Consider the following 14,690-nt stretch of genomic DNA (forward strand, 5'->3'; position numbering starts at 1 on the left):
AAACTCTCCCAGTGACATCTTAATTTCTGCCGTGCTATTTTTCATTTCGAAGAGCTCTTTCTTGTTAACCAAATAATCCTTTTTATAACGTCCTGGGGTTATGTTAGTTATAAACTCTGAGCTATATGAGGATACAAATTACAATGTTTTTAAAAGTGTTTTACTCTACCCTGCCTTATCGGAAGCGCTTGGCGTCTCCCGTTCCTGACCTTTTGGGTAGTTCTGTGGAATTTGGCTGCTTCCTTATTGCTGCCTCTCTTCTCCTCTGTAATTAGACTGCAGTTTTCTCCTCTGTCATCTTCTAGAATTTGGGGGAAATCTCTTACCCGCTGTCTCTTCTCTCGTTTTCTCGGTTTCCTATGAATTTATTCCTTTTTTCATTCTTCTACTGTTTCTTTTAAGCAGGGTTTCTGGGTACCGTGGAGATGAGCTGCGTGTATTCAGTCTGCCATCTTTAGCCACAAGTGTCACCTTCTTAATCATTTATATTAAGCCCAGTCTGGCAGTGGCCTTGTGCTAAAATTTCTAAGAAGAAAATGTATTTATGGACAGATCGGTGAGTTCCTATGAGATTTCTCCAATTGTATTCTTGGATCTCTGCTTCACTGGCAGCTCCTGACTACATGCTGAGGGGTCAGGAAGGGGGAACTCTGGACGGAGAGCTGGTTGGCGGGAGCGTGCGTGAGCTGGGTGACTTCCCAGCCTGGACCCTGCGCCTCGCCCATCAGGGGTGGAAGGGTCCAAAAGAGACTTGGAGTGTAGAAAGAACTTCGATTGTGGAATAACTGCTCACATCTAGAGCAGCAGCAGTAAAAAGAGGAACACCTTTTAACAATAAGCAGGAAAAGTCGATTATCTCCTATCATGAGTCTACTACTTGCTGAGCTTATTTGATTTTTCCAGTTAGAGAAATTTTCAAGGCCAGAATGTTTATGTTATCCCCGATCCACTTATCACGTTATTATTTCATTGTAATCTCTTCGTTCGAAAGGAACAGAGCAGGATGTGATGGTGTCGTCTCTGCCCCCATGTGGCTGAGAGGTGGGTCACAGCACTGCGGAAGGTGGCTGTATGAGTTTGCTAGGGCTGCTGTAACAAAGCACCACAAACTGGTGGCTTGAAACATCAGAAATTTATTCTCTCACAGTGCCGGAGGCTAGAAGTTCAAAGTCAAGGTACCAGCAGGGCCATGCTCCCTCCGAGACCCTGGGTGAAACCCTTCCTTGCCTCTTCCAGCTGCTGGTGGGGACCATCCGTCCTTGGCGTTCCTTGGCTCACAGCCACGTCACTTGTCTCTGCCTCTGTCATCACATGGCCTTCTCCCTGTGTGTCTCTGTCTTCACACCATCTTATAAGGACACCACTCCTGTTGCGTTAGTGCCCACCCTAATGACCTCATCTTCACTTGATCACATCTGCAGAGACCCTATGTCCAAATAAGATCACATTCACAGGGACCAGGAATTAGGACTTCATATCTTTTTGAGACACAATTCAGCCCGTAACAGTGGGTTCGGTATTTTTTGCTACGGTTGCGTCGCAAGCTTGAAGTTATCCCGAAATGGAGATTGGAGCCAGAGACCGCCAAGTGCGCCGGCCCTGCCTGGTGGGGGTCCACGTATCAACACGACTGGCACCTGGCTCTCAAAGCAGAGTCTGCAACATCCACTGGGAGCTTGTTAGAAATGCAGATTCTTGGGCCTCACCCCAGCCCTCCCGAATCAGCACCTGCAGCTTATCAAGGTCTGCAGGTGATCGGTGGACACACAAATCGGAGAAGCACTGCTCCGAATCACCTCCAGCAGAATTCTAGGGCAGAACAAGCATACCTGGCTATGGACTCTGCCCTTGGGGACATGGTCACACACACACAGATGTGGTAGCCAGGCTTTCCCATGACGTTGCAGAGACATGCCTTTGGGGTTGGGAAATGGGACATCCTCCTCAATGTCAGCCCATTCCCCTGCCCTTAATTTTATAAACTAACATTTCCCCATCACAGTAGAAGCAACAGTAGAGAGAACTTGTGTTACGTGCCAGGGTCTTTGCTAAATACTTTGCGGTCAGAGTTTTATTTAATCCTCACATTGATCCTAAGGGGTCGACAGTATCTCCAGTCCTTTCATGGCTCCACCTCCTATAGACTGAATTGTGTCCCCACTCCCCCAGATTTCTATGTTGACACCCCGACTCCCAGTGTGGCTGTATTTGGAATAAAGAAGTAAGTAAGGTCAAATGAGGTCATAAGGGTGTAGCCCTGATCCGATAGGATTAGTGTCCTTATAAGAAAAGACACTAGAGTGTGTGCGCGCTCCCCCCACCCCTCTCTCTCTCTCTCTCTCTCTCTGACATAGCACTTACCATACCCTCTAATTTAGCTGCTTTATTCTCTAACCTCCGACTCAGTGAGAGATACTTGTTGTATTGATTTCCATTCCTTTAGCCCCTAGCACAGTGCCTGCATGTGGCTACTCACTTGACAAATGTACCCCAGGCTCCATAAGCCATCATGGTTATTAATACTTCTACCCACCTGGTCAAAAACCACCAAAGGGCCAGGAGGAAATCTGCCATGTTAACGACACCCGTGGTGAGGATTAGTGGGTTATGGAAATTTGAACAATATTCTAATAGGTATTAATGGTAGGAAAAAGGGGCTGAGGCCTTTGAGAGAAAGCCATTCCCTTCTGCTGGAGAAGAGCATGCCCTGGTTGTCTTGGTTACCTTAATCCCAAAGGAGAGAAAAACAAAATACTTCCAGAAACAGCTCTCTGAAACCTCAGCAGATGCATATTTTGTAAAGTTGCTCAAATGTGATCTTTATCGATTTCTGTCTATGAGATTATTTCAGCAAGACAGATTTTAGCTTGTATCACGTAGGGTGACTCCTTTGTTCAGACCCTTTGAGGAGGTGGGGAGAGGGTGTAGAAGACACCCCCAACCCAGAAAGAATTGTCTTTATTCTTTTAGAGGAAAAAGAAAATACTTCCTCATAAAACTTGATGTAATAGAAATAACCTGAAGGCATAGACATATTTTAAAGGCACAATAAACCAAAGGGACTTTGATTCACAGTTTTTAATAGCTTGAAGCTCTGTGTGAATGTTCATACTATTTATTATTCAGTACTTAGTTGCCAGACACTCCCCAAGAATGTAAACCTCCTCCTAAAATTTAATTTTATAGGATTCCATGAAAAGCCTATTCAAAATGGAGAAAGCAGTGGGGACGCACAATGAGCAATCAGCCGTCTTATTTGTGCACTAGATTAAACTTCAGATGCCTCTTGGGGCATAATTTAAAGTAGCCAGTAAGAAAAAAGTGACAAAAATTTGCTTATGTGGTTTCACTAATAACCGGTTTGTTCTCCAAAATATGACATATAATTACTATTTGGTTTCTTTTCTGTAAGGAGTACACTTCTGGACTATTTTAATCAAGACTGGCCATGTGTGGGGTCAGCCAGACTTAGTTTCTTAGAGGGTGTAGGAGTCTCAGAGATCTGCCCCCTCAGCCCCAGTACAAACACTTGGGGACAATTTGAAAAACATTCATCATGAGGTCCTCTTTCATGTTAAACCATTTCTAACAGATACAGGTTTTCAGATGAAGCCTAAGTGATTTGATTTTCCTTCCTCATGTATGATAATTTGTGCAGCCATAAATATGTGTGTGTGTGTGTGTGTGTGTGTGTGTGTGTATCTTAAAGTAAGTTACGCTTTGAGAAAGTACGTTTACAGATGAATTTTCCTGAGCGTCTCCTCTTTGTGTTCTGCCTGCCTAGTCTACGGTGTTGCCACCTTTCCCCACATCCAGACTTTATTGACTCATTTATAGGTTTGTTTTAGCAACAGAGGGCTGGTGGATTTGTAGCTGTTGAACCCCATCATCTGTCTCGTGCAAAGGCTGCCCCGGGTGCATAATTTGTGGTTACTTCCAACGATGTTCATATCATGCCTTTTTTTTTTCGCCAGACATGTAAAAGAACCTTTTGTGCTGAGAAATATTAACAGCCTTTAGCGCACACCCGGATATTCACTCATTCTCCCCATGTGATACGGCTCTTCACAGCAGCTCAACTTGAGCTGGGTCCTACCCCTCAGTGTTTCTCGAAGATCTAATGTAAAGGAAGTGGATTCTTGATTTTCTTGTTCTTAAAAATAGTTTAAACGGATGCTATTGTGAATAACCCTCTTCAGTCATTTGTATGTAGATGTGAACACCATCCTCAGTTACTTTTTTTTTTTGGTCTTTTTATCTGCATTTTTAAATTTTGGTAAAATGAACACAACAAAAGATTGACCATTTTAGCCATTTTTAAGTGTACAATTCAGTGGTATTAAGTACATTCACAGGGTTGTGCAACCATTGCCACCATCCATTTTATATTCTGTGGTGTGATTTTTGAGCAGAATTACTTTTAATGTGAAGTTCAGAAAATTCATTGGCGGCAAGTGTAAAGAAACGATGCTGTAGCCTGAGTGAATCCACTGTTGGAAAGAAAGAGGGGATAATTTTTCTTAAAGAATGTGGATAAAACTCTTCCTGCTTCCCTTCTCTGAGATGCTTTCTCTGAAGCGGAATTCAGCCCTGGGTGCATTGATTAAACCCAGACATTTCTACACCAACCCCTAAAAGAAAGGGAAACAGTGTCCCTGAACTTTGGTATCGTGAAGTCTGTCTAGGAACATCTTAGGCCATAGCTGCCTGGTGTACATTGGGAAGTTAATGCCGTGTCCATTTACCCGTGAAATTGTCATCTAGTGACTGCATTTCAACCCTTATAAATACTTTCTAGTAATTCTACATGCTGGCTTTCCTTATACCCCTGAAGATAGCCAATGTTCACAGGACAATTCATATAATGCATTAAAGACATCTATTTTACAGATGAATTTTAGGAACTATATAATATTGTTCAAATTCTAAATTAACTTCTCCCTATGTAAAAATTTGGGTCCCATTGAAAAGTCATTTTTGCATCAAAGATTTGTACAAAATAATAAATTTTAAGGAAAATTTTAAGACTTGGGACCAGGCTTATATATTAACTAGATTCCAAGCATCTATTTCCAGCCTCTTATTATTACCAAGATATGCTCAGTATGATCAGAAAAATCTCTGCTGACTCAGTAAAGGACCTGATTCAGAGGGTAGCTCTACCTCTCCTCGGGTGTTCCATGAAGTGCTTAGTTGAACATCATTCCATAAAGGCATCCATTGTATGTTGATATTTTACTTGTTTAGACTTCCAGCGTTGAATTGTAAAGTCTCATTTCCCAGACTCTGTAAATCTAGATGAAGTTATCAAATTCACTTAGTTCCAGGAATTCTCTGGGAGACGTGAGTGCTTGCCAGCTGGTCAGATAAATTGGTGATTCAGTTTATAACAAATAGGAAATGTCAAGAATGGTGAGAAAGAAGAATGGTGAAACTGGAATGTGGTCTTCTCTTAAAAAGATCTTATGATACAGGAATTCTTCCACAGCTTCTTAGCACCTGGCCCATTTCTATCATGTTCTTACTAGCTAGCCTCTGCAGATTTTACTGGCCAGAGAAGAGGACCTCGAGCAAGTAGCCATACCTAAGTTATTCATACAGCTCTATGGAGGCAGGTGTGAGGAATTGAACTCAAGACCCCCGTGAGCCCGGCTGGTGAATTCCCAAGTGCTCTCAGCATGACCGAGGGTGCGTTGCTTTGACAAAGAAGTGGGAAATAAGATCGGTGACCAGTAATCCATTCAGCTGTCAACACTGGATAAACGTAGGGGTGTGTGTGCTGGGGTAGCGGGGGGGATACGTTTGACAGACAAGGACGGGGTTTACACACCATTACATGTTAGTCCTGCCATCAGGGCGAGTGAAACGACTCTCCTGGTGACCCTTGGACCAGGCGTTCAAAGTCTGGAGCCTGGTGAGTTTGGGATTATCCATGCAGACTACCACATGCCCTTGGATAACTGTGAATATCTTCTGGATTTCAACCATGAGGAATATGGGAGCATAAAGTGGTGTCTGTTTAAAAAAAAAAAAGAAAGATGCTTTATCGCTGGACACGGAAGCATCTTTGCTGGCTCCTCAGGTCACGCTGTCGGGTGGCCTAATGGATGTGCCCATCACTGTACTTGTCAGGCTCTGACTGCTACTGCCAGTTAGTCTCCTGGGTTACTAATTGGCTCCTAAATTGCTCTGCTCTTAGCAGAGGGGAAGTGAAAGTATAAAACCAGCAACTGGAGACAACACTGCCTTGAAACATTTTTGTTGCAGTGTTTGATCTGTGTGGTGAAATCGGATCCATTTTGCAAGTGGGTCGTTAGGAACCTACCAGACAGTGAAGAGAAACCAAGGCATATGATTCTAAGCTCTTTAGGGTAGAAAGTGGGTTCATATATATCATCTTCCCTTTCTACCCTAAAGAGCTTAGAATCATATGCCTTGGTTTCTCTTCACTGTCTGGTAGGTTCCTAACGACCCACTTGCAAAATGGATCCGATTTCACCACACAGATCAAGCGCTGCGAGAAAAATGTTTCAAGGCAGTGTTGTCTCCAGTTGCTGGTTTTATAGATTCAGGGTATAGAAAATACATGTATAGTATTGATTTCAGCAGACATTGAGGGAGTGCCAGGGGCTGTGCTAGCCAATAGGAACAGAAAGGTGAACAGGTAGCCCAGAGTTTCACTGGGGAGACAGACTCGTAGATGTTTAACTACAGAGAATACAGTGGAATGAGTAATTGTATTCATTTGTTCATTCATTCATTTCAACAAGACTGGTTGGCATTTAGGCATCGTGGGTAAGGCGATTAATAACCTATGGCCTAAAATAAATAAATAAATAACCTATGGCCTTTACCCTCAGTTCCTGTGAAGTCTAGATGAGAGTCTATGCAAAGTCTAGAGAAGAAAGCCGTACATTCTGCCACATTTGCGGGGGGTGGGGGGCAAGAGGAACAGGGACAGGCTTTCAGCTGCCACAAAAAGGGCATGGGATCATGAGTTGAAAAGTTACAAAAATGCACACAAATATTTATAGCAGCTTTATTCACAATTGCCCAAACTTGGGCAACCGAGATGGCCTTCAACAAGTGAATGGATAAACAGACTGTGGTCCATCCACACAGTGGCATATTATTCATCAATAAAAAGAATAGAGGAAACTTAAATGCATACTGCCAAGTGAAATAAGCCAATCTGAAAAGGCTACATACTAAACGATTCCAACTGTATGACATTCTAGAAGAGGCAAAACTAGAGAGACAGTAAAAAGATGAGTGGTTGCCAGGAGTTTGGGGGGTGGTGAGGGTGGAAGAAGAGAGCACAGGGGATGTTCAGGCTGGTGCAACTCTCCGGCGTGATCCTGTTATGGGGGCTCTATGATAGTATGCATTTGTTGAAATCCGTAGAACGATACAGCACAAAGAGTGAACCCCAGTGTAAACTATGGACTTTGGGTGGTGATAACGTATCAGTGTTGGCTCGACAATTGTAACAAATGTGCCATACTAATCCAAGATGTTAGTAAGTGGGGCACTGGGTGTGGTGGGGAGAGGTGCGTGAGAACTCTCCCCACGTACTTCCTGCTCAATTTTCTGTAAACCGAAAACTGCTCTAAAAAAATACAGTCTATTATTTTTGTAATTTATTAAGTATTTACAGTGGTGTGTTAATTTCTGCTGTACGGCAAAGAGATTCAGTTGTACATATATATACATTCTTTTTCATACTCTTTTCCACTATGATTTATCACAGGGTATTGAATATGGTTCCCTGTGCGATGCAGTAGGACCTTGTTGTTTATCCATTCTGTATATGAGTCTGCATCTGCTAATCCCAAACTCCCAATCCATCCCTCCTCCCCCCCCTCCCCCCGGCAACCACAGGTTTGCTCTCTATGTCTGTGAGTCTGTTTCACAGATAAGTTCATTTGTCTCATATTTTAGATTCCACGTATAAGTGATATCATATGGTATTTGCCTGTTTTTTTTAAAAAAATTATTTATTTATTTATTTATTTATTTTGGCTGTGTTGGGTCTTCGTTTCTGTGCGAGGGCTTTCTCCAGTTGTGGCGAGCGGGGGCCACTCTTCATCGTGGTGCGCGGGCCTCTCACTGTCGCGGCCTCTCCCGTTGCGGAGCACGGGCTCCAGACGCGCAGGCTCAGTAGTTGTGGCTCACGGGCCCAGTTGCTCCGCGGCATGTGGGATCCTCCCAGACCAGGGCTCGAGCCCGTGTCCCCTGCATTGGCAGGCAGATTCTCAACCACTGCGCCACCAGGGAAGCCCCTTGCCTGTTATTTTTAAGGGGGGTGGTGCCTGGCATTGGGGTAGGGAGGAGATGGCAGAGATCAGCACCTGAGTGTGAGGGCAGCACGAGAAGGGAATCGGTGGTGGGCACGGGGCCGGTGACCAGGGTGTAGCGGCGGTGCCTGGTGGCGAGCTGGTACAGACTCGGGCATGGAGCGGCTTCCTGTAGTGGGAGCCGCGGTTTGCGTCCGTCACTGCCTGTCTCAGGGCGTAACTCCCGCTGTTTCTGTTCCCAGCAAAGAGCCCCCGGGAGAGCGCTGCTGGATGCGGTGTGCAGCCGCCTCAACCTCGTGGAAGGAGACTATTTTGGCCTCGAGTTTCCCGACCACAAGAAGATCACGGTAGGTGATGTCCATTGGGATGTTGCTGTTTTACCGTCTGTTCGACTTGGGGGAAGGAAGTAATGGGGACCTTCCTTGGCCATACGGAAGTGTACAACAGAAGAGGTACCCAGAAAGCCCTTGATAGTCTGTTTTTGAAAGTAACGTGTGCATATGATTAGCAAGTTCAAAGAGAATACCCAGTGCAGGCTGTCCCCCCTCACTATCTCCCTCCACCTCTCCCTCTAAGAACCACCATCACCAGTGTCTTGTGTATCCTTCTGATAAGAGTCTGTGTATATGTGAACACAAACACGTAATTTTTTTTTTATACTGGGGTGTAGTTGATTAACAATGTTGTGTTAGTTGCATTTATTTTATTTTTATTTTTTAATTTTATATTAAGGTATAGTTAACAGTGTTGTGTTTCAACAAACACATATTTTTGAAATACGATAATGTGAGGAAACAATACACAATGCCCTATACTCCACCCACACACCGTTCATATATCTTGGACATCTTTCCTCTCCAGCACATAGAATCCACTTTCTTCCTTTTCACAGTTTCATGCTGTTCTGCTGAATGGATGTGCCATAACTTACAACCTTGGCTGTAAAGGGTGGGATACTTAGGTTGTACTGAATCATTTGCTTTTACAAATGATGCTCCAGTGAACATACTAATGCGTTCATGTTTGCATTCGTGGTCAAGGGTTTCTCTCAGTAGTTCAGATCCAAAGGCACGGAAGTTGCGTCGTCCGTGGGTTTGAGCATCTTAAAGTTTGCTAAATATGTCATGTTGTTCTTTAAAAAGGTTTCACTGATTTGAACCCCAAATTTAGAACATAGAGTACTGTTCTTTTTTCTCTTTTGGCCGATGGCACTTTCTTAAGGCTGTATCCTAGTCTACCTCTGATGAGACACCCTGTTAGGGTGTAAGTTCATGGACTGCATTTCTATTCCATGCACACTGAGTGCCTGGAACTTTTGCTGGCCCCTGCACTGGGGATCCAACAGGAGTGAGATGGAGAGAATGTATAATCCAGGTGGGGCATCAGACTGAGTCAGTGGCCAGTTCAGGACGTGTGGCAGGTGGTCCACTGGAGCCCAGGGGCGTTGGGCAGTGGGAGCAACAAACAGCATTTGTGTTCAGGAAATCCTTCACAGATACTGCGAAACAGCATCCTATGAGGCCAGTAGGAGCTGCCCTGATAGAATGTTCCAGGGAGAGGGGGCACCAGATGCCCAAAGACCAGACAGCAGGTGCGCTATTCAGAAACCTGCAGATAAGGCTGAAGTTTAGAGGTGAGGGAGCAGGGCTCCGCTGATGGAGGTGAGAGAGAGCACAGGAGCCAGGTCTATCTGGAAGGGCTTTCTGCCCCATTGCCAGCTAGTAGAAACAGAAGATGAACCACTCACTTAATTTCAAGTTTTCTAGCAGTTATGTTCAAAAAGTTTTTAAAAAGTGAAATTAATAGCCTGTTTAATTTGATTTAACACATCTAAAATCATTATCATTTCAACATGTAATCAGTCTCAAAACCTACGAATAACAGATTTTACACTTCTTTTCCTGCTAAGTCTTTGAATCTGATATGTATGTGACACTCACAGCCAGACCAGCTGTATTTCAAGTGCTCGGTGGTCGCGTATAGCTAGCGGCCCTTATATGGGACAGCACAGTTCTGTACCGAGCTAATGTGTTTAGGAAGCTGGTAATGCGTTTTAAAGGGAGCGTGGGGGGATTCCCTGGCGGCCCAGTGGTTAGGACATGGGCTTTCACTGCCGTGGACCCGGGTTCAAGCCCTGGTTGGGGAGCTCAGCTCCCACAAGCAGCATGCGAGACACGGCCAAAAATAAATAAGTAAATAATAAAATGAATAGAAATAAAGGGAGTGTGATATGGTCTGATTTATGGCTTAGAAAGACAACTGTAGCCAGGTTGGAATCGGACAAGAGTCAGGAGAGCTGTTTGGAGTTCATGGTATCAGGCTGGAGATGGTGCTGGCTGGGGCTGACGCAGAGTCTGGGAATGGCTGGCGGGAACTGGTCCTGCACCTAAAGACGTGCACAAACTGTGTTTTCTAGACTTACGTCTAACCTCTAAGCGCTCTTTGCCGGTTTCTAGTGCTTATGTTGACTCGGAGCTGCCCTGACTCCCGGTCCTCCTTCTGGTGTGGTGAACGACCACAGACGGGCCACATGTAATTGCACATTCATTTATGCATCTAACAATTATTTTGTGCCAGTGCTGCGTCCTGCATCACACTTCATACCGTAGAAGACACCTGATATGAAGGGACAGCTAGCAAGTAACAGTTACTGTTTCCAGTCATTAGAGGAGCCTGCTTAGGAAGGTTGACAAGGAAACAAATAATTATCATACAGTGTAGCAAGTTCAGTGGAACATTGTTTCATAAACTTGTTTTATGTTAAAATAATGATTCTCAAGACACTTGAAGATTTGTTCTCTCATTATTTCTAGCAACCCTGCCTGCATAGCTCAGGGTCCCAGCGGCTTTCCTGACTCCAGTCTTGTCCGGTTCCGATCCTGCTGGAGTTTCTTTTCTCAACTGTAAATTAGCAGTGGTGAGGGTACCAAGACTGAGAATTGTTCCTATCTGGGTCAACCAATTAGCTAATGGCAGAGCTAGGATTCTAACCACCTTCTTCTGACCTCAAGTTCAGTGCCTTTTGTGTTGACCTTGGGTGCTTCTCTTTTGCTAGGGTTTACAGACCTGTTACTCTTTCAGGGTACCTCCAGGGCTGACTTGTTTCAAGTTTTATCAGGCTTGACTTTTGTGATTTCACCGTTTCCTTATCATATTGTTTAGGAATGTGTTCAACTGCAAAATTCCCTAAACCCATTAATGATGACTAAAAAATAGATATTGTTACAAATAAAGGCCACTACCTGAGTGCTTACCATGCAGCAGGCTGCTGTAGTTCCTGTGGACACAACAGCAAACATGGCCCATATTCTAAAGCAGGGATCAGCAAACTTTTGTCAAGGGCCAGATAGTGAATACTAGAATAGGCTTTTCATGCCAGAGAGTCTCTACTCCAGCTATTCAGTTCTACCCTGGCAGTGTAAATGAATCGGCATGGATTTGTTCCAGTAAAACTTTATTTATAAAATAGGAAGCTGTAGTTTGCCAACACGTGCTCTAGGAAGTAATAGCTGTGTGCAAGGCATCCTAATAGGTTTATGTACACTATTTCGTTTATTCTGGTTCATTTATTCTAGCCCATTATACCTCCTTTTTCTGATAAGGAAGCTCAGGCTTAAAGAGTAAGTCATTTTCAACAAGGCACACAGCTGAGCAGTGATAGATCCAGGATTCAAGTTCAGATCTTTCTAAATGCTCTCAGTCACTGTTCCGCTCTGACCGTGTCTCTATATTTTGCTCTATGTCAATTTCAAATTGCAACCTGAAAGCTAATTTCATATAATTTTAAAAATAGGTTGTTTTAACAAAATTGATCTGTGGTATTAGATGGGGCGGTGCAAATGGGTACAAGGAGGGCTTCTGGAGTCCTGGCCATGTTCTTTTTCTTGATCTCAGTGCTTGTTCTATGGGTGCAATCAGTTTGTAAAAATTCAGTGAGCCATACCCTTGTAACATGTACACTTGTAATGTGTGTACACACACACACACACACACACACACACACCTTCAATAAAAGTTTACCCCCAAAATGCAGTGAAATAAAAGCACACGGGAACAGAAATAATGACCAAAAAGCACCCAGAGGCTGGCTGGCTGATGGAATCTGTTTTGGAAGAGCCAAGGTCGAGTCTTGATGGGATGAACTGAGGGAGAGCCACTCACGTGTGAGACTAGTAAACACTAGCTGCATTTCACCTCTGCTCTCAGATTAACTTGCTTGAAGATTTAAGATTTACATCATAGGCTTTTTTGTCTCCTTCCCAGCTTCTGTCAGTGCTGACTTCCTAGCTGGGTGTTGTATCAGAGTGGTAGGTCGGACTGCCAGCCCCCAAAGCCCTGCTTTGCCTCTTAGCAGCGGGGTGACTGGGGCAGGTTGCTGGCGTTCCAGTGCCTCACTTTGCCTGAAGGTAAAATGGGGACGATAGTGCCCATCTCGTGGGGTTTTTGAAACGATCAGACACGGTGTCTGTCAGCATGTAGCCCGGGGTCTGGGAACTATGTATGTAGTGTTCAGAAAGTATTAGTTATGGAAACTATCATCATCATTTTCATCATTACAGTTTTTTGTGGTCAAAAACAGATAACATGAAATTTATCATCTTAACCATTTTCAAGTAAGTCTACAGTAGTACAGTGGTGTTAACTATATTCATTGTTGCGCAGTAGGTCTCTAGAACATTTTCATCATGTAAAACTGAAACTCCATACCCATTAAACCACAGCTCCCTTTCCTCCTCCCCAGCCCCTGGTAACTACCATTCTACTTTCTGTTTCTATGAGTTCAACCGCATTGGATACCTCGTGTAAGTGGCACCATGCATTATTTGTTGTTTTGGGTCTGGCTTATTTCACTTAGTGTAATGTCCTCAAGGTCCATCCATGTTGGAGCATGTGTCAGAATGTCCTTTTTTTTTTTTTTCCTTTTAATATTTATTTATTTATTTTTGGCTGCATTGGCTCTTTGTTGCCACGCTCCGGCTTTCTCTAGTTGTGGCGATCGGGGGCTACTGTTCGTTGTGGTGTGCGGACTTCTCATTGTGGTGGCTTCTCTTGTTGTGGAGCACAGGCTCTAGGTGTGAGGGCTTCAGTAGTTGTGGCTCGCGTGCTCTAGAGCACAGGCTCAGTAGTTGTGGCGCATGGGCTTAGTTGCTCCGTGGCATGTCGGATCTTCCAGGACCAGGGCTCGAACCCGTGTCCCCTGCATTGGCAGGCAGATTCTTAACCACTGCGCTACCAGGGAAGTCCAAGAATGTCCTTTCTTTTTAAGGCTGAATAATACTGCATTGTGTGGATAGACCACATTTTGCTTACCCACTCATCTGTTGATGGACATTTAGGCTGCTTCCCCCTTGCTTGTTGTGAATAATGCTGCAGTGAACATGGACGTGTTGTCGTTATTATTTTTAATACTACTGTTGTGATCATTACCTCTGCCAGGCTTCTTTTGGGAGGCTGCTCACATATCTGACAAACCAGCAGGAAGCATGGTTGCTCTCAGAATGCCCAGACGTGGGCTGTCACAACTGGTTTTGCCCATTTATCTCTACGTAATACACGGGAAGCTAGTTGTTCCCCCAAGGTCCCCGGCACGCAAGGTTGTGGACCTTTATCCCTGGGTGGTAAGTTCAGGCAGCTCGCACTGCAGCTCAGCCTTTCACCCCTTTCTCATCACTTCTATCGCGTAAATAGCCCATGTCAGAGCGTTCTTCATAGAAAAGGTTTGAAAAAGCTTAAGGGGAGAATGAGAGCTTTCCCTGGTCTAAGATGTGTTTCTCAAGATTGGAAATAAACTAGTGATAGTTAGTAAGTAATCAGTTGTGCTCTACCCTCAATTAGACTTGCCCCATGGCTTGTCAATTAATAGAGTTGATGGCTGTGTTTACATGCAAGTCGGGCCCGTGTTGTCCTTGAGTCTAGGCAGCTGCCCCGTGGGATTGCCCCACAGAAGCAGACAAGTCTTTTAATCGGCTTTTTTTTTTTTTTTTTCCATTGATTTGCCTTCCCATGGCAGAGACACTATTATTGATCTTAGGAATCAAGACCCTTTACTTAACATGCCAGCTAATGGGTACCTAGAGTCTGAAGGCTGGTAAAAGGCCGGAGAGATGTTGGGTTGCCATTGAGGTGGATGCAGAGAGCTCGTTGTTCTTGGGCTTCTAGTGTGTTCCCTGGACTCTGCTATAAACTTCACTTCACGTCATTCATTCTTCACATCAGGGGTTGGCAGAAAGAGCCAGAGTAAACATGTTAGGCTTTGCAACCCATACCGTCTCTGCTGCAACTGCCCAGCTCTGCCACTTCAGTGCAAGGCAGCCGTAGATAATGTAAATGAAAGATTGTGGTTGGTTTCCAGTAAAACTTTAGTTATGGGCATGGACATTTGAATTTCGTAGA

At 44.3% G+C, this 14,690-nt stretch overlaps 1 protein-coding gene across 5 annotated transcripts in view; it reads left to right on the plus strand.

Annotated features, from left to right (window-relative positions):
• Positions 1 to 14,690, plus strand: part of FARP1 (FERM, ARH/RhoGEF and pleckstrin domain protein 1) — a 293,802-nt gene that overhangs the window by 178,936 nt on the left and 100,176 nt on the right. For all 5 annotated transcript variants that reach the window (XM_036831748.1, XM_036831743.1, XM_036831746.1 and 2 more), the window contains exon 3: positions 8,540 to 8,644. In XM_036831748.1, coding sequence (XP_036687643.1) covers positions 8,540 to 8,644 — 105 coding nt within the window. The remainder of the gene's footprint in view (positions 1 to 8,539; positions 8,645 to 14,690) is intronic.

This window comes from Balaenoptera musculus, chromosome 18, assembly GCF_009873245.2.
Source record: "Balaenoptera musculus isolate JJ_BM4_2016_0621 chromosome 18, mBalMus1.pri.v3, whole genome shotgun sequence".
NCBI classification, from domain to species: domain Eukaryota; kingdom Metazoa; phylum Chordata; class Mammalia; order Artiodactyla; family Balaenopteridae; genus Balaenoptera; species Balaenoptera musculus.